This window comes from Martes martes (assembly GCF_963455335.1).
Source record: "Martes martes genome assembly, chromosome: 3".
NCBI lineage: Eukaryota > Metazoa > Chordata > Mammalia > Carnivora > Mustelidae > Martes > Martes martes.
In genome coordinates, this window is record NC_137890.1 from 70,520,727 (window position 1) to 70,541,801 (window position 21,075).

At 39.9% G+C, this 21,075-nt stretch overlaps 1 protein-coding gene across 1 annotated transcript in view; it reads right to left on the reverse strand.

Moving 5' to 3' along the window:
- Nucleotides 1-21,075, reverse strand: part of FRY (FRY microtubule binding protein) — a 260,339-nt gene that overhangs the window by 204,278 nt on the left and 34,986 nt on the right. Inside the window, exon 2 of the mRNA XM_080799698.1 lies at nucleotides 11,642-11,841. Within this exon, the coding sequence (XP_080655824.1) occupies nucleotides 11,642-11,841 (200 nt within the window). The remainder of the gene's footprint in view (nucleotides 1-11,641; nucleotides 11,842-21,075) is intronic.

Here is a 21,075-nt window from a genome sequence, read left to right on the forward strand (position 1 = left end):
TAAAGTCTGTTGCTGCCTAAAATTGTATTAATCACTTTAGGAATGTCAAAATGCAAAATGTTATGTGAAAACACAGACATATTATATCACAATGAATGTCCAAATGGACCTTCAGTGCTCATTACTACGTCATATTATTGAACTTGCTTTCATTGGCATTTCCTGTTACTTTAAAATATGATGCTATATTTTCAAACATTTTTTTGTGTTGAAATGAAATCTTCAAAAATAGTAAAAAGAAGCATATAATCTGAAAGAATCGGAGTGAAAACATCTTGAGGAACAACCTTCCCCTGCATTTGTATTCTCAAGAAGAAGAAACTAATAATTTTCTCATAAAGTCACCGGACATAAAAATTAAGGCCTTACCCATGGATGAACTGAATTGGATACTATGAAGTTCAAGGGAAAGCCCTTTTTAAAATTACTTCATAATACTTTGCATATATAGTTTATTTGCTGTTAAGTTTTGATTGAAATTTTACTATCAAGTTGCACTAAAATTCATTTTACTGTGAGAAGTCCTACTTAACAACCACAAAAGAAATGCTTTTGGTCTCTATGATTCCAAGAATACTCATAATAAGGAAAACACACTTTAATTTGAGCAGTGTACAGAAAAACGGGAGACTGTGAGCTCATCTGAAAGATCACTTCATTTGGCAGCTAATTGAAACCTTTCAGCAATTACCTCTGGCTTTAACTGCTAATACTATTCTGTTTCTGTTTAGGGTGAGTTTCCAGATTTCCAGTGGATGCCTTTGTAGATTAAGTAAAGGGGGCCAGGCTGAGGTGCTTTGCTAAAAGATTGCTATTTTTAAAGTTATTTATTTGTAATTTGGACAATGACCCTGTACTTTGTCAAGTGTAATAAAAGTATTTCCCACCTGACGAGAATGGTTTCTTAGCCTCCTTTTAGGACAGCATTAGTTTGAATAGTATCACTACACTCAAAAGGGAACTCAATCTAGAAATTATTTTCATTCTCTTTCAATTTCCCGTATTAGATTTACTAAAGCAAGAGAGGCCTCTGTTTAAGGGGAGTGTGGCTAAAAGCACTAGCTGCTTGTCCTTCTGGGAAGCCGACTCAAATCTGCAGGGAGGATTTGATGCTGAGAGGCATTAAAGCTGGTGTTCTGCTATTTACACAACCTTAGTCAACAGACATGTAACATTTGGTTAGGAGAGGAAGATAGGCATGTACAACAGTTCAGAAATCCCACCAACTTACAAATTTGGGCACAGTGAAATATCATGAAATATCACATGGTTGATGTTAGTGACTAGCTATCTGGCTACAGACATGACTAATTAGAATAGGTTTTAAGAAGATCTACCATAGAAAGACCCAAACTTAATTAGAGGCAGTAATTCTATTCTTCAATTAGTAAGCATGATTTCCTAATTCACAAATTTTTTAAATACTAAAAAGGTTCCTGATTTAAAGCTCTGATATTTTCTGGTATCGAGCAGTCTGTCAATAACTCAGGTATCGAAAGAGGTGAGACACAGGATTACAGCTGATTGTTCAAACTTTGTATGTGCTAAAGGTGAAAACACAAGCTCTTTTATAACTACAAATAGACTGTATCCTAACCTTGGTCTGTTAACTCATTGGATCCGGTCCAAAATCATAAGAGGAAGCATGGGCGGGTGTGTATTTCACTTGCCAAAGGCCTTGGTTACTTAGAGCCACAGTTGAATTCATTCAAACAGCTAAAACAAACAACTTATCATATACAGTTTGTTGGTGGCAGGCTACCAATGTCACTGTTACAGCGCCATGTCCTGCTCACCTTCAGGGTTAATGGGAAAACTGTCTTGATGCCAACCCTGTGACATCAGCACCCAGGAGGAGCTGGAAGCCTGAGACACTGGGCCGAGGAACAAAGGTTTGTCAACAGACGTTACTGCCTGAACCTAGAACAATGTTAGCGTGCAGTAATGCTGTCATTAGCTAATTGCCTGGCCTTTCAATGTTGGTGCCAGCTGGCCATGACTGGTGTTCACACAGGTTTGGTCTTAAGGCATGACATATTTCATTCCAGATCATGGTGTGTGGTGCAACAGAGACTGGCATCCTACATTCTTCAAAGACTTGCACAACAAGAAAATATTGTGTGTTCCTTCTAGTTTACTTTTAGTCTTATATTACAACAGAAATTGCGTTGTTTATTTTATGTTAGCAAACCTGCTAGAGCATGTTCGGTTATGAAGTCTCTATTCTACAAAACACAGTTAGCATCATTATGAGTAAGTGTCTATGGGGCACCTGGGTGGCTCAGGGGTTAAGCCTCTGCCTTCGGCTCAGGTCATGATCTCAGGGTCCTGGGATCGAGCCCCGCATTGGGCTCTCTGCTCAGCAGGGAACCTGCTTCCCTCTCTCTCTCTCTGCCTGCCTCTCTGCCTACTTGTGATCTCTTTCTCTCTCTGTCCGTCAAGTAAATAAATACAATCTTTAAAAAAAAAAATAAGTGTCTAGCACCCTACACCTGTGCTCCAAAGCTCAACCCAGTGATAACATCTGGAGGCTCTTGCCTGTGTCTCGCCCAGGAACTATTTTGTGAGCAGGTGCTCTCAAGGCTCAAGCAATCCCAATGATAAACTCTCCCATTTCCATATCACTGTTCATCATAAAAGTGTTTTTAAATACCAGAACATGAGAGGAAGGCAAGCACCGCCCTCTTGCTCAGTCACAGGTTCTGCCAGAAGACAAGATGAAAGTCAGGTGTGTTTTCTCCTTTTGAAGTTGTATGCGGATCTTTTCCTTTTCCAGGTTTCAATCAAAGTAGAGAACAAATTACTTGCATTCTGAATAAGTCTTAGGCGAATTAGAATTTCTTGTTCTTCTTGTTGACCTTTTATGTTGACAGACTACAGATCTAGAGGAAACCCCTGGTCCAATACCCGATTTGGTTTCTCCTGCAGTTCCTTGCAAGGTGATACTGGAAGCTTAAACCAGGGCAGATTTGCCAAGATGGGACCTAATACATCCAGAGATGCAGAGAATTCATGCTTGTGTTTATTACGTACTTTAGAACTAAGTTTGTGCCTGGTCGTCAACATTTAGGCAAGAAAACAATGATGGGTCACATTTAGATGCTCTGTTAGAAGCACAGGCTAGTAAAATCAAGTTCCTTGTTTGCTGGCCAAATTAGAGGAAGGAGGGCAGACAAAAGAGGCAGCCTCAGGAGTGTGGTTGAAAATTCTTGGAAGTTACAACTTCCAGTTATAACACAAATAAGTCCTGGGGACTTAATGTACAGTGTGACAACTCAAGCGACAACACTATTGTATATCTGAAAGTTGCCAAGAATGTACATCTTAAAAGTTCTCAACATAAGAAAAAATATTTGTAACTGTGTAGTGATGGATGTTACTACATTTATTGTGGTAATCATTTTGCAATATACATATTCATATGTTTGTATACATATACTTCATATCATGTTATATATCTAAAACTAACACTAATCTGCCTAAAATGAATTCACCTGAAACTAGCATAATGTTACATTATATCATATATATATGTGTGTGTGTGTGTGTGTGTGTGTGTATTATATCTCAATAAAATGGGGGGGAAAAGGAACATCAGTTTGAATTGATGACTCACTTTAAGAAAATCAGGTATTTCTCCCTCTAAGGTTTTCAATAAATGTAAACACATGAATGCAAAAAAGAAAATTCTTGAAATTTTCTGAACTTGCTTTACTTCATTGAATAATATAGCTTTTCATGTTTTGGGCCACTGGCTTCCCAGAGTGGCCCGGCGTGATGATGTTCCTACTGGTTTCAGAGACCCCTACCCTCAAGAACCCAGGACATTTCTTCTTGGAAAGCTTTTGAAAACCATTCTGTGTGGACTCACTTCAAATCCCTGATTTCACTTTCTAGGTTTTCACAGTATATACACAGTAAGCCTCAAGTATTTTGCTGGTGATATAGAAACAGTGGGGGTGCTGCCTTCTCTTGTGTACTTTTATTTGCTTGGTTCTGTCACCTCCCAGAGCACAAGTCCCTACAAGATCCAGATCAGGTCTGCCTACACCAACTTTGGCAGGGTCTCTCTCATAGCCATGCAGAGTTCAGAACTACCATCTAACAGGAACAGTGAATGGCCAACGGCAGGCATCCAACTGCGCCACTCAAGTCTCCATTCCCTTTGAACAAACACAAAGAGAGGAAGCACCAGGCAGACTTCCAAAGAAGTATACCAGATTTGGTTAGTTGATACTAATTCTTGAGTGACGACGATGACGACGACCATGACTGAGCACTTAGTAGGTGCTAAGGATTATATCAGGAGCTCCACTAACCCTCTAACCCTCTCAACTGCTCTGTGTATTAGGTTCCAATTTAGCAAACAAGAGAAAAGGGAGATTGACTGGCTGGTTCAAGGCCACAGGACACTGAAGAGGTTGAATCAGGATTCAAATTCAGATTACACTGAATGAAAAGTTGTTTGGTCCTTACCTTTATCCATTCTTGTCCATTAAATCTACAAAGTCAAGACTATGGATGCTCTTGATTTTGAAAAGCTAAAGAGTCTTGTTTTTGAAAGAGGTTATTGAGAAGGTAATTGCCTGTGACTGCAGTGACAGATGCCATATAAATGGAGAGACTCATAGATAATGGGAACGCACATTCTGAGACTGTATCCAACTGCTAGGAGTCAACCTGACTCTCCTCTGCACATATTGCTAAGGTGAAGAAGGGAGCAGGTGACCGTATCAATGAATAATGAGGTATCCTTAGATGCCCCAAGACAGAAGGCTGAGAATCAGTATCTCTTATATACAGCAGATACGAGGCATCATCTGCTGAGGAGTACAAAGGACAAAACAAAGTCCATTGTTACTAGTTTAGAGGTTTGCAAGAGGACCCTCAGAAGCACAGTTTCCTATAAACACATTCCTTTTAAACTACTATATTAATTGTTTTTATCTATTCATCCATCTCTCTATTCACTCATTTACCATAAAGTCACTCATTCATTTACTCAAAAACTATTTACTGTCTATAGCATATAAAGCAGAGTCCTAGACAGGGGGACCTGGGGTGTGTGTGTGTGTGTGTGTGTGTGTGTGTGTGTGTGTGTGTTTAAAGATGAATCAGACATAGTTATTGCCTCTAAGGAACTTACTGACTGGTATAGTGTTTCTCCAACGTTAAAAAATATGTATCTCCTACCTACCTGCCATGAAAATATGTATTTTACACTATGGTCTGATATATATACACATGACTCAAAGTTTTAAAAAGCGTTATTTACCCTTAAAACCTATAATGTACTCTGATATTTTCTTTTTTTTTTTTTTTTGTTAAGATATTTATTTATTTATTTATTTGACACAGAGAGAGAGTTTGCACACAGGCAGAGGGAGCAGCAAAGGGAGAGGGAGAACCAGGCTCCCCACTGAGCAGGGAGCCTGATGTGGGGCTTGATCCCAACCCTGGGATCATGACCCGAGCTGAAGGCAGGCATTTAACTGACTGAGCCACCCAGACATCCCTCATCTGGTATTTTCTATTCTAGTCTATTCTAATACTCTAGTTCCATAAACATGGTACCGTTTGCTTGAGAGAATGACACAGTGCTTCAGATAGAGATTTAAGAGGTGTGAATATTCACATCTACATAGCTGTATGGAGTCAGCAGGGAAGAAATCAAGCAAACCTTTTCAGATGATGAGGTACTTGAGTGGGACCTTGAAACATAGGCTAAAAACAGGCAGGAGGAAGAGGTAAGCGGCCATCCAGGAAGGAGATAGCATGCAGAAATATGCACAGTGGCAGGCAAGCACATATTGAAACATGGGTTGGTAAAAGTGCACAGGGGAAGTAAGACAGGTTGTAGCCACATCAAGGCGTGAAAGAGTATGAAATGAAGGTTGTGAAGAAGGAAATGAAGGGGACAGAGTTGTAGTTAGGGAAGATCCACTAGACAGCATTGGAGAGGAATTGGTAAGAATCCCCTCGTTCTTCCTTTATGCACTTTGAGGCCACTCCACCTTGCCATGGGAATTTCTGCTTGCACATGAGCCTCACAGTGCAAAGGCCCACCCTGGTCTTACCTGTATGGGAAGCAAACCAAAAATTCTGCAGAAGACTGGCCAGAAAATGGACTACGGTAACGCAAAATCTCATGTGCTACAAACACTTTGTAATATTGAATGAAATGTAAGATTGTTATTATTTTTTTTAATGTAGAAATAAGTTCGCTGGAAAGGAAAAGGGAAGTGAAAAGGAAGAAGACATGAGGTGACATAGTGGCTGCATGGAGAGAGGACTATTGGTCTCATTGCCTTAGAGGTTTTTTTGTTGCCCACTTGGGGACAGGAAACAAAGCTGTGGGCCTTAAGAGGTGGGACACTGGAAATAAGACACTTACAGAAATTCTGGTGCTAAAAATGAAACAAAGCATGGTGAAAAATCTATCCACTGGCACAGGAAGATAAAAAGATATTCCAACGGTCCCTGTCTGGGTTCTGGGTAAAAACAGCAACATCATCTTCCCTGAAAATTTGAAATCATAGTCCCAAGTCTTAGATGAATTTGGGATTTACTTGTATCATCTTCTAGGTGCATAAATTCCCAAGTCAACATAATATTTGGCCCCAGATAGTGATTACTCTGGAGGTAATCCAAAAGAGGACATAAGAAATGTATGTTTATGGTGATCCAAGACATAAAATAGAATTCGTAAACTTAAGAAAGGAACAAAATAAACCTAACAAGATTTTAATTTTTTTAAAAAATATTTTATTTATTTATTTGAGAGTGAGAGAGAGAGAGAGAAAGCATGAGCAAAGGGAGAGGGAGAAGCAGACTCTGCTGAGCAGGGAGCCTGATGCAGGGCTTGATCTAGGGACTCTGGAATCATGACCTGAGTGAAAGGCAGATGCTTAACCAACTGAGACACCCAGGCACCCTCTAACTAGATTTTAAAAGAGAACCAACAACACTTCCAGAAATGAAAAATAGAGTCACCAAAATTATAATCCTAAATGGGCAAGTTAAACCAGAGATTAGACTAGGCCCAAGAGAGTGTTAATTGAGGTTGGACCTGAGAAAATTACTCAGAATGCAGTAGCAAGAGACAAGAAGCAGATATAATAAAAGAAGGGTAAAAAAAGATATGAAATAGAGCATACGGTCTAAAATACATCTAATAGGAATACCAGGAAAAGAGAAGAGGGAAAGTGGAGGAATGGCAATATTCAAGAAATTAATGGCTAAGAATTTTCCAGAATTGATGAAAGATATGAACCCTCAATTCAAGAAACATGGGAGTCTCAAAAAAGAAAATTAAAATAACTACACACACACACACACACAAACACACAAAATGGAATACTACGCAGCCATCAAAAAGCCTAAGTCTTGCCATTTGGAATGACATGGATGGAACTAGAGGGTATTATGCTAAGCAAAATAAGTCAATCAGAGAAAGACAATTACCATATGATCTCACTAATATGCGGAATTTGAGAAACAAGACAGAGGATCAGAGGGGAAGGGAGGGAAAATGAAACAAGATAAAACCAGAGGGAGACAAACCATAAGAGACTCTTCATCTCAGGAAACAAACTGAGGGTTGCTTGAGGGGAGGAGTGTGGGAGGGATGGCATGGCTGGGTGATGGACATTGAGGAGGGTATGTGCTGTGGTGAGGAAAAAAAAAAGGATTAAGAAAGAAAATAACTCCACATCCAGAGTGTAGTGAAACTGAAGAACACTATAGACAAAGAGAAAAACCATAAAAGCAAACAGGGAACAAAGTCAATTATCCAGAGACAATAAATCAGCCAAAGACTTTGCCACAGGAATGATAGTGGGAACATAGTAAAGTATATCACCAGTAGTCTGGGTGGGGGGAATAAATGTCAAACTAGAATTCTATTCCCAGCTGAACTATCATTGACAGCTGAGGGAGAAATAAGATAAACAAGATAGATAAACAAGACCAAGTAATTTACCACCCACTCACTCTTACTTAAAAGAACTACAAAAAATGTATTTTGGGAAGAAGAAAATTTAAACAGAGGGAAAGAGTAGGAGGCAAAAGACATGAGCATCCATTGTATTATTTTCTGTACTTTTTCTTATTTGAAATAAAAATAAAAAAAAAGAAGCCACAAGTGACCCAATTTAGCTTGTTTAAAACACTTTGCTTGGGAAAGGTGAAATAATGGTAAGAGTAGATAAGAGCAAATGCTATCAGCTAAGCCCATGAAGCAATAAAAGTAGAATAACATTATTGATTCATCTGTAAATATTAACAAATATGATCTGAGCATCTTTTGAGCCAAAAGAACAATACTGTTAACCCAGTGAAAGATGTTTACAAAGAAAAAAATATATAAAATTTAATTTTGGTAGAGCATCTTTATTTCTTATTCTTTTTTAATCATTAAAGTTAGCTATTTGGGTACTGGGAATTCATAAATACAACTTTAATATTTTGTGTAACTAATCCCACACAGTCTACCTGGTGTGGAATTTTGAAGAATTTAGTCTTCTGAAAGTGAACTAAAAAGTATAGATTCCTGAGTTATCGCCACAAGTGATAAATCCATACTTCCGACTTTTTGAAAATTACCCTTACTACTCCCATACATGTTTTAATTACACAGATAAAAGAATAAATTTTGTGATTTGATACAAACATACATAAACTCAGGCTTTTAAAGGATTCAATGTCTTTGACATAACTCAGCAAGAGAAACAGTAGGGACATTTATTGGAATTCACTTTAACCATACTATACCTACATCAAAAATAATACTCTTGCTATGGCTACAGAATAAAATGTCAAATGCACATTAACCTTTTTTGAATCCACAAGCCACAGAATCTACTCATATTTATTGTCCCTTAAGTAAGCAACTACAAGGACAAAAATTACTAAGCATTTTCCAGCAGACGAGAAATGGATATGGCACGGAAGCTTGCATCTCTGCCAAAAGACACAAGGGGGAATAAATAGTCCCTTTTTATAAAAAGCAACAATACTAAAAATTGATTAATATACTTCTTGAGCTAAAAACATAATGTTCATCTACTTGGCCGTCAGCCGCTAGTGGATTCTCACCCTTGGTGCACCATGAAGATTTGCTGATGGAACATGACTTACGCTTTTTCATCTCCACTTTTCTTGTCTGGGGACATAAAAGTTGTCTCACTGAAAGGAACAAAAATGCCTACTTCTAATTAAAAGAATGCTGTGGCATATATTAGCTGTTCAGACATAATGTTTACTCCAAGAAGAAAATGCTACACATATAAATTCCAAGCTAGTAAAGACGAGAAAGTTAACCCCCAATTTTTGGGTTAAACCCAAAAGTTAACCCCAATATTTTACATCGTAAATTCTCAAATAATGATATATAAACTATTATTTTAGTAAGAGGGATGTCTCAAAAGGTGTCAGGGCCTAGCGTTTTTAGCATCTCTTTCAACTTTTATACAACTTTCCTGTTCCTTAGCGCAATTCACTATGACAATTTCAGAGAGCCCTGATCTGCCACTGTTAGGAGTAAAAGGACTCTTCTTTGTTACTTCCCACTCTCTGTGCCTTAAACTCCCCCATGACCTCTGGAGCAAGGTAGCTTCTCACCCTCCACCAGGGGAGGCAGGTTGCACAGTCTCAGCATCTCTCGAGGTGCTTGGAGGGTTCCAAAGATCAGCACAGTTTTGGGCAATGAGAACTTGGGTACTGGATTTTTGGTTGATTCAAGTTACAGGAGAGCCCTGTGTTGGTTTGTTTTAAGATATTAAAGAAGGTATTTGCACATGAGAATGACCACGTAAAGACTGGCTACAGAATGTAGAAGGTTCAGAGGTGGGCTCTGAAGGCATCCAGCCTGAGGTCAAGTCAGCACTGTGAGAACATGGGTAATTATTTTGCCCTCTCTGTGCCAACATTTCCCATCTGTAAATGAGGATGTAAATACTACCTACCTAAAGTCACTATGAAGATTAAAGGAGAAAATAAATTAAGCCCAGAGCCTGGCAGATAGTAATTACTTGAGGAATATTAGCTATTATTATAGCTCGAAGAGTAGCTGAAAATTTTTAAAAAACGAGTGAATGAGGAAAAGGTACTGCACTAAGCTTTAATTTAAAGGATTAAAACTATAAAACCAAGAAACATTCTAAAAACAGGAAGTTAGAATTCATGAAGATAACCTTCATTGATTTAATGAAAACTTGATTGATTGACTTGCCAGAGAGAGGGGGGGAACACATAAGCAGGGAGAGCAACAGGCAGAGGGAGAAGCAGACTCCCCACTGAGCAGGGAGCCTGATGCGGGACTCCATCCCAGGACTCCATCCCAGGACTCCAGGATCATGACCTGAGCTGAAGGCATATGCATAACCAACTAAGCCACCCAGGCATCCCTCTAAATAAAAAATAAAATGCAAAATTTATAACTTTCAGGCAACCACATATTTAACAAATATTCTTGAATTTTGACTCCTAAACCTTAAATGTGATTCTTACACAGGTCATCACTCCCCCCCCACTTTTTCTTAAGAGAGGAAGAGTGGGGGCAGCTAGGAGGAGAGGAAGAAAGAGAATCTCAAGCAGACTCCATGCTGAGCACAGAGTCTAATGTGGGGCTCGATCTCATGACCCTGAGATTATGACCTGAACCGAAACCAAGAGTTGGTTGCTTAACCATCTGAGCCAACCAGGTGTCCCACAAAGGTTATTTTTAACAGACAATGTTGAGCGTCATCCATTAGGTATTTTTTTAAAAAACTTGCATAGCAGGTTCAATAATATTATATTTAATTATTTTAAGCCTTGATGCCATAAAGCCAACCTCCAATCACCTTCTCATAGGTACCTCTCAGGAGGTACAAAGCCGAGCTTCATAGAAAAAGCTGTGTCATTCTGAATTCCTTCCCTTTTCTCTTATTGTGTGTGTCCCGCAAAGGTCAGAAAACAAGTAATCTGAATCTACCAACTGGACTTTTCTTCCTGACTGTCCTTTTGAGATTCAGGACTCTTGTGTGTAGAGCCCTTGTTAGAGCAATTCACGTAAGGCTGAAACACATGCCTCATTTTGTAGCAGAATCGTCTGCAAAGAAAGATACTGACGTCCAAAGACATTATCTGTCTAATAAGGGACCTAAAGGTAAGTGAGCCGAGAATTTCCTGTCCTCCAATTTTCAGAAAACAAAGAGGTGTTTCTGAATGACTCACCAAATAACTTCCTCAAACAATAGATCACCGAGACCACATGTTCTCAAACTGGGAGTCCAGGCAGCCACCTGAAGAATGATTTTTTCTCCTTTACTTTAAAAACAGACAAAAGATTTTGAAGAAAGTATATGTATATAGCAGAGACCCTAAACACAATTTTTCCAGGATTCACACCTATTGTTAAATTATGCTTATTAGTCTTAAATGTAGTAGTGAAGCATGGCACTTAAATGTATTTGCCGAAGATTGTTCTGAAGTCCTTGACTCTCATTTTTTCTTAAATCAGGAAACTTAATTCTAACCTTTTAAAAAATTACCTACGGTATTGAAAACACCTTGGGAAATCCATCGTTTCTAGGAGCTGTAAAATCTACTATATTTAGTGTCAAGACGAATTTAAAAGGGTGTCACGGCCCGTACTCACCAGAGGTTCTGCCATGATGATACGAATCTTTCGCTCAGCCTGAGTGGTGAAGTTGACAAATAAACTCTTGAGGACATATTCTCCTGGTTTGCTGTCTGGGTCCACGTTGATGGGTAACATGGTTGGCGGCCCCTTCTCTCTCTGTGTGCCAGAAACAGGTGGAACTGGAGGCTTGATGTAACCGTTGCCAACTGGAGAAGCTGGAAAATATAACAGATGCTCTTACTGGCTGCAAATCACATCATAAATATCCAGATTGGCTGTTTTAAAACATAAACATAAACATAAGGATACGAATCGTATCAAGAATGCTGCACTTTATGTCATAACTTGGCCTTATTCTTTAGGAACGGTGTCAGGATTTAAGTGTGTTGATTACATTAAGTTGGCATTATGCCATGTTTGATAATCTCAAAGTACTTCTGGTTACCACATTGCTTTAGGTAAATTACCTTGTAAGCATGCAATAGAGCTGAGAAATCCTACAACATTTAAGATGTTTTTCCTTCTTTTTTATGTCCCAGGAAAAAAGGACTAAGAAAATATATGTAGTGGGAAAAAAGTGATTTCTTGTTGTGGTTTTCCTAATGGCCAGGAGCTCTCTGTGCTTTATTCTAATAATGGAAAAGACTCTGGGGGTGGTGGCTTCCAGACATTTCCATGAACCCAGAAGTTTCAGAAACCCAGCTGGCTTTTGCCCCTGAAAGAGATGTCCCCCTTGGAAGATAAAAGGCTCAGGCAGTGCCCCATCTATGCCATTCAAGGTGTAGGTTTAACTTTTCACTGTGCCACCCTTTGGTTCAAGTTGGGATGCCTTTTCTCATCCCTCATGAAATGTGCAGATTCCCTATGTGGATTAGATCTTGAATAGAGGCAGCTGACAGAGTCCCCAGGAAGTGGCTGCCTTTGAGTGCAACAGAGTCAATTATTTTGAGACAGAAAACAATTTTTATTCATAAATGAAAATTTCATGTCTCTGTTTTCTGTACTATACTTTGCCATGTCAAACTCTAACACGTACCACCTCCTTCCATCTAAGTACTTGTGAGATGGTCGGGTATGACAGTCAATGAAAGAAATGATAAGTCAAGCTAACCGTGGTTGGGAAAGAGGCATCAGAAGTGCTAAGGGTAGGATGATGATAAAGTAGACTTTTTTTTTTTTTTTTTAAAGGAAGACTATCTAGTTATGGATGACTGGGCACAGAGGTTAGGGAAGAGAGTGATGAAAAAAGTGAATTTCTAGTTTGGATACTGGTTTGGATATCAAGAGGATGGTGATTATAAAATAAGGAAAGGTTACAAAATAAGGAAAAATGAAAGAGAAAAAAGGTCCTAGATTCAGGAAAGCCAAACACTTTTCTCAAAATGACAAATTCAAGGCTCCTCCTCCCTTCTTTCTATCCCAAGTGAAATTCTGAGGAAGCCAAGCAAAAGTTGCATTTATTTTATTGAATGATAAACCTGTCTTCATGTTAGGGTATAGGTTCTCCCCCCTCTTTCCTTCTCTTTCCCTATGTAACTTTCTCTCTGTTCCATTTAACCTGCCATACAGGCCAGGGGTCCCTTACATCTGAAGGGTATTCTTATACCTCACCTACTACTAAACTTTATGGTCTGTCAAGTTATAAAAATAAAATATGTCCTAGGTATAGTATTCGATTTCTTCTCCATTCTTAGAAGCTCCATCCTAGTCCACGCCCTTGGAGACTTAAGGCTTGATGATTAAAGCAGTCCCTTTGCTGACTTTCTTTCATTCATTTTACTTTCTTCCCATTGGTTATAATCATACCACTTTTTTGCTCAAGACTCAATGGCTCTTAATTATCATCCAGCCTCAGACACATGGCCTGCTTTTGACAGCCCTGCATAGATTGTCTCCCCCTGGCACCTGAGTCTCATTGGTGCCCTGGCCAGCCCATGAGCACACTGTTCTCCCCTGTGCCTCCTTTTCGTCCTCTCTGCTCATCTAATTCTCCTGTCCTTTCAGAACCATGTCTAGAGCCATCTCCATAAAACCTACCTCGGACAGGCGACTCCTCACTGGTAAGTGTGTATTACAGTATTTAAACATTTCAGTCACGCTCTTTGACATGGTACATCCCACATTACTGAAGACAGACTCTGAAGACAATGGACAAGTGATGTGATTATCAGCTGGTCCCATCATCTGTCCCAGCCGTGGCCCTGTAACCAAACCATGTATTCTGCTTTGTATCCCCTGAAAGTTTCCCAACAAGACTGTTACCTCCTGGTCTAGTACAGAGTTCTTGGCACAGATAACACGCAATAGGTCTCCTTAAATAACTACCTAAAATGACAGCTTACTTTATTTCTGTACATCTTGAAGTGATTCATAGGGAGGGAGCGCTCAGAGAAGAATCCGTAGTTAGAATCTTTAAAGGAAGAGGGTGCGGTATTTGCAATCACGAGTCATTAGTTAAATGGCACTCCAAGCGGCTCCCTAAAAGGCACGACTTATTCTAATTGGACATATTCAAAATCAGGTGATGTCTATGAACTGCTGCTCACCCCTCTGCTTTGCCTGCTTCTCTCTCAGTGCAGGGGTCTTTTGGAAGTGGGAAGGCTCCCAAGGCCAACTTACAGAGGAACATAAGGTCCCCCTGAGACATCTTCCTCATGTTATCAAGAGCGTGTGCCATAAACCTGGAAACCAGAATATAAACTGAGAAAGCCTAAGTAAAGGGCAATCTTTCATTATCTTTAGTTTTCCATAGGATTTAACCCATTTCTAGAAGACAGAACGAATCCAATTGATGTAATATATAATTGCAAGATCAGATCCACAATTATGAGACTCTGGGGCCCCAAAATTCATAACTACAGTTAGAGGACTTTTTGTAAGAGTGACCTCTGGCAGTCTGCCTGCAACGTTGCATTTTGAACCGGAGTCGAAATCTAGGCACCGAAATCTCTCTCAGATGAATATTCCATTTAAATGGCCAAAGTACCAAGTCACTGCTATCAGAAAACAAACAAACAAACAAACAAAAAAGCCCTTAGTCCCCTGTACTTGAAAGCCAGACATCCTTGTAAGCACAAAAGACTGTATAGCCTTAGTGAGCTGGAACTAGCCTAGCCCGGCAGAGCCCCATGCCAGCGCTGCAAGAAATTCAAGGGAGGGGACAAGCCCATCACTCCTGCTCCAAACACATCCACCGGGTGGACGGAGATGCAGTCACATTTCAGGGGTGAGTGTCCTTGAACAAGATCTGCTCTGTTTTAATAACTCCGCTTTGTCCTACCCTAATTAACTCATAATACACTCTCGTCTTTTGTCAGAATGATTTTCAAAAGTAAACATATGACCTGGTACCTTTCAGTAACCCTGTTATGCGATGACAATATAGTTGAGAACCAGGAAGCCAGGTAGTCAAAACTGGGTCCCAAAGTCCATACTAGTCCAAACACTAGAACATCATTATGAGAAAAACTTCGTTAGACTTTCCCTCTGCACTTGCTTGCTTTGAATCTACCCACAAGTAGGATCAATGGTCTGGTTTTTAAGTTCATGAGAGTCTGGAAACAGAAAATTACAAGGGAAAGAGGCAATATCTATGGGTACAAACTCTAAGAGCAAAAGAAGGAAAAAAATGGCACTATGCTAAAAAGCCTCCCGAACTTAAAAATGAATTTGCATAAACAGCCATTTGGCACTGGGCCACAGCATCAGACACTCCAACAGGTGTGGGGGCAGTGACAGGTCCATCCTGCATGTTGTCACAACTAAGATTCATGACGAGGACCCTAACTCCCAGGGAAAGACTACAGGATGTTTGATATATAGTCCTCAATCAGATAAGGTGGGGAAAAGAGTGATGTAGATTCCCAAAAGATAATCCTACAAAAAAGGTTTGGGTGTATAAAGAATTCAGAATTAAGCTGAAGAATTTAGCTCTGAAGAATTACATCTCTTTCCTCACAGGTCTGATTTGTAACTGAAACTTATTTTTAATGGAAACAGACCCGGTGCCAATTCAGCACCAGCCACACTTCAGCCCCTTTCCAGCTCTGCCAGTGCAGGCGGCTCCTGTTTGAATGGATTCTTCCCCACCCATAGTGTTTCCACTGCTTTCTGTCCAGCTGGGCAAGCAAGTCCGCGCACCCTTCATGGTCCAGGTCAGGATTCCCTCCCCAACCTGGTGGGGTCCGGGCCACCCCAGCCGCCCCCATGGCAGGGCCTCTGGAAATAGGGATCCCTGCTCATCAAAGGGTCCTGACAGGTCACTGTTGCCTCATCTTCCCCACCTAAAAATATACATTGAAGGAACAATTTAATTTGCTAGATTGAAAACTGTTATTTAAATTTCCTGCATGGCACACATTTTTGAGCTTCATCTCCATCTGTTTTTATCCTCTCTCCTTTTCTTCTCAGCTCATCTTCCCATCTGCTTACATCAGCTCAATGGTCCTAGGAAGTCACCCACACCGGGGTTCCGGTGGGTGGGGAGCTGAGGTGGGGGTCCCGAAGAAGAGCACCACGTTCAGCTATTAACCAGGACCCAATTTCTTGAATCTTTTGGAAATTCGCTTTCTTTTTAGATTTTCTCACTTACATTTTTATCTTGGATTTAACATGTTTGAATTTTTCTCCATTGCATTCTTGTACCCTAAAAGGGTTTTGTTGATGTTACCATTTTATTCCAAATCTGTTTCTATTTGGTTCTGCTGGAAGGCTCCAGGGGCTGCTTTCTCTCTTTCCCTGGGTCTCTATTTCTTATAGTGAACAGGCTCCATTCCTTAATCAGTAATAAGTCTCTTTTTGGCTTTTGTGGCCCATTCATTACCTCTTTATTAGATCTATTTCTGACTGCAAGCAATGATCTTTCAAAAGTAACCATTTTTCCCCCAGTGTCATTGCCTAATAACTTGCCTTTTGGGCTATCTGCTTCTAGCTGGCTAAGGTCTTCAGTATATTTTCCTTGAATTACCAACATTTCCAAGAATTACCGGCTTCCTAACTGCAACACCAAGGCAAAGACCCCACAACTCATAATCACCTACGTTTGTATTACGTCACTGAAAGGAAAGTTAATGTCATAATGAGTTTCCTCATGTGAACGTCCCAGAGGCTAAAAGGGGCACTATTTGTTATAGGAAAACAATTGTTTTTTTCAGTCAGATTTTCAGTGAAGTTAATACCATCACTTGTTATAGGCTATCATTCATTCATTCATTCATTCATTCATTCATTCATTCCAACCAGTATCTATTTAAAGAGTACTTAGGTTTCACAAACTGTTCCGGGTACTGGGAAGGTGGCAGTGAATAGAACAGATGGTTCCTGCCCTCAAGGAGTTTATGGTTTGTTGAGGCAGGGCCATGCAATCAGCAATTTTGTGTACACACACATACATGCATGTGCGTCTGCACATGCACACACATGTGTACACAGTCAGATCACAATATGCTCTAAAAGAAAAAAAAAACAAAATTAAACAGAGTGAAGGGAAAGAGAAATGTTCAAATGTTTTAGTTTGAAACTGCTGTGGAGAGGAATGAAAGCTGTGCACCTTCTTGGTGTCTAAGAAAACCCGAACAACATTTGGCTTGGGTAGGATCTGCTTTTCCAACCCATCGCTTTGGCCCGCACATTTCTGTGTCAGTTCTGGTTGGGAATGAGTATGTCAACCAGGCTGCAAAGGGCACGGACACAATGCCTATCCAACACACAGCTCCTCTGCTTGCCTCCACAAAGCATGTGACTCAGGAAATAGCGCCATCTTTGTCTGCTCTTCTCCAGCTTATAAAGATGGACAAGCACAGAGCCAGTGGTTCAAAACACTTGATGCTGTTTCTGACGTTCCTGTAACTAGAATCAGACTTTGAGCATTTGAAATTTTTTAAAAAAGGCTTCCTTTTCTTTTGAAGCGCCCCTGCCCCTGAGACTGTATGGTGGTAACTGTTCAACATAGCCACTCTTCTTAGAAATGGAGGTCATTTAAACAACTTTATTTCCTAGAGATCAATGCAACCTATCTTTCAACACAGGAGAAAATTGATTAGAGTTCTTTGTTCACAGTTGGACATACATTATTCTTTCTGCCAGTTCTCAGGGACTCTTTCCTTTTGTAGGTTCTGAGGGCAAATCCCGTTAGTACCCAAGTGTTGGGATCCTTCTTTAGGACCTGATGTTCACCCCAAATCTCTCTTTTCCCGTAAGACTTATTTTGTTTACTGGCATTACAGGAACATTTCATAAAACATAACAAACCAAGAATGACGCAGCTACTGTGAGAACATGTCACACTGTGTATAGAACTACAATAAATTGTCCACTAATGCATTTATGAGGGTACTTAAGAAATGGCATTTTAAAAGGTACTGCAAATACTCAAAATGACCAGAAACTTTGAAAGTCATGCAAAATAAATTAGGATAAAAAGAAAAAAAAAATCTTCCAAATGTGATAGGAAGAATTATTTTCCTCTGAAGAGTATTATTAAGAAATGAAAATGTTGGGATAAGAAGAAACAATTAGTTTGAGCAATAGAAAAATATTTCTTAACAAAGAGATGGATGATTCCTAATTTTATATATTTCAAAATCGGTCAAGAAGAGAATACAAGGTAAAAACACCCAGAAATGCTTTCTGCCTTGGAAGAAAAATATAATCAGTGACACGTTAAGTTCTTAACGAATTTCTTTATGATTCTGGTAATGGGAAATGTTCCTCCCAGTTTTGCTGCTAAAATATTCTTCTCTCTTCCACCACTTAGTTCTCCCAGTCCGATAGTTCTCAAATTGTGTTCCTTCAAGTTTCAGGGTCCACAAGATATATATCTAGGATAATTAATGTCTTTAACCCTCAGAAATAATCCTAGAAGGCCAAACAATCTCACTTTTACAGATAAAACCATGTAGGTTGAGAGAGATGAAGTGTCTTGCCTAAGGCCACAGAGTGGTTGCCCCAGGATCTGACCCCATATTTCTCAGATAGCATATATTCTAACCTTCTTGAATGACCCTGAATTTAAAAACAAACCAGATGTCTATGGTGAAGACTGAATAAAATGAGTTCCCTTACTTTGGCCCGGGTATGAGCCAGTCTGGGGACATTAAGGGATGATGAAATGAAATATAAATGTTGTGACTTGGAGAAGGAAACTTCCTATAGATCAGTATAGTTGCTGATTTTCTGGAAAGGCTAACATAACTGCCAGCCATGGAGGTCCCTTCTGCCAAGTTGTCTGCCCTCTTAAACTTGAATGCATTTTTTAACCAGTAGAAGGGCTTAGGGAAGGACTAGGAGTACAAAAAAAGAGTTAAGAATTAAAGGCCCAGGGGATGCCTGAGTGGCTCAGTCGGTTGGGCGGTTGCCTTTTGGCTCAGGTCATGATCCCAGGGTCCTGGGATCGAGCTCTGCGTCGGGCTCCCTGCTCTGTGGGGAGCCTGCTTCTCCCTCTCCCTCTGCTGCTCACCCTGCTGTGCTCTCCCTCATCAAATAAATAAATGAAATCTTAAAAAAAAAAAAAGAACTGAAGACCCATAAAATATATGAAATCTGATTTAGGACACACACCTTAGACACACCTTCCTAGATACACTGATGATATCAACTTTAACTGGTTATTATTCGAACAAGAAGCAACTGAACTTCTGTTCAGTCTGCGACCTCTCCAAACCATTTTTGTCTCTGGTCTCCCAAAGACTGGATACTGGGAGAGAGCGAAGGAGTTCAATAAAGAGAATAGAAGTATCGCATCGTTGCCGTTTTCTTTTCTCCCTTCCTTTGCCTTCCAGTATTTTATCTTAGAGAAATGACAGTAACACTTCAGTGATTTCTTTTATAAATGTCTGTCATCTGCTAAGATGCAATTACATGGACCTTTCCCGATTTTCAAAGTAGGTACTGTCATCAGAGCCTGAAAGAATGTCTGCCAAGATCTGTGAGCAAAGGAAGATGAGGTTACATTGACATTTCAAGGTCCTTTCTCACCAAAAGGAGATCGAATAACCTGCTGGAGGCAGGATAATCCTGAATTTCAGCTTCCTTCTCCCCAACAGAACTGACGAGCTGCTCTCACTCGTGTGTCCTTCACTGGCCATCCTCTCCGCCTTCTCTCGTTCTCTTTCTTTTCCATTTCTTCCTCTTCTGGCTTGTTTTATGCCGCAAAAACTCATTAATCTGCAACCCACTGAGTCAAACTTTGTGATCACCCGGGCAAGGCTTTGCACTTTTTTTTTTAACGTTAACTTTGAAAAAGATATGTTGACTTACAATGTGAATCAGTGGTGATCAGAATCTCTGCACATCAGATTCTCCCAGAAAGGTGGGCCCTGCCTGATTCAGTGGGTCTGGGATGAGGCTCAGTAAACGGCATTTTTAACCAGTCCCATGTTATGCCAAAGCTGCTGGCCTGGGACTATAATCTGACACCTCTGATATAAATAAATGGGAAAACAAAGAAGACCAATTAATCCAGTCAATAACTTTGTTTTTAATTCCATTTGCCTATAGATATGCTTCATTAACTTTAACTAAGTCGATGCTCTTTAGGCAAAACATAGGAAGAACTGTGAAAGGGGAGTCAAAAGTCCAAGTCTGGCTCCATATGAACTTGGCGGATGAACTTGCATCAACTGGGCTTCAGTTTCCCTATATGCTATTCTTAAAGAGACAGGCCAGGTTGTCCTTTCTGCACTGTATTCTATGACTATATAGAAATATACACTGAAGAGGAATCTGAGTGGCTCAGTTGATTAAATGTCTGCCTTCAGCTCAGGTCATGATCCCGGGGTCCCGGGATCAAGCCCTGCATCTGGCTCCCTACTCAGTGGGGAGACTGCTTCTCTCTCTGCCTCTGCCCCTCTGCCTGCTTATGTTCACTCTCTCTCTCTCAAAGAAATAAATAAAATCTTCAAAAACTATATACACTGAAAAGTCATAAAACATCACTTATTCAAGACTTGCACAACTCAAATAATAATTAACACTTAGCCATCAACAGACAGGTGGATAAGGAAGACAAGTATCTATCTATCCAATGAAATATAGCATAGCCACACAAAGGGTGAGATCATGCCATTTGCAACAATGTGGATAGACTAGAGGATATTCTGTTAAGTGAAATAAATCAGACTGAGAAAGATAAACTTGATATAATTTCACTCACATATGGAATCTAAAAAAACAAAAACAAAAACAAAAAACAAACAAACCCCAGAAATGAATAAACAAACAAAAAGCAGAATTAGACCTATAAATACAGAGAACACACTGATAGTTGCCAGAGGGGTACCAGGGTGGCAAAATGGGTGATGAGGAGTGAGAGGTAGAGGCTTCCAGCTGTAGAATGAGTAAATCACAGGGACAAAAGACACAGCACAGGGAATAGAGTCATTAGTACTGTAATAGCTTGTGTGGTGACAGATGGGAGCTACACATGTGGGGAGCATAACATATAAGCTTGT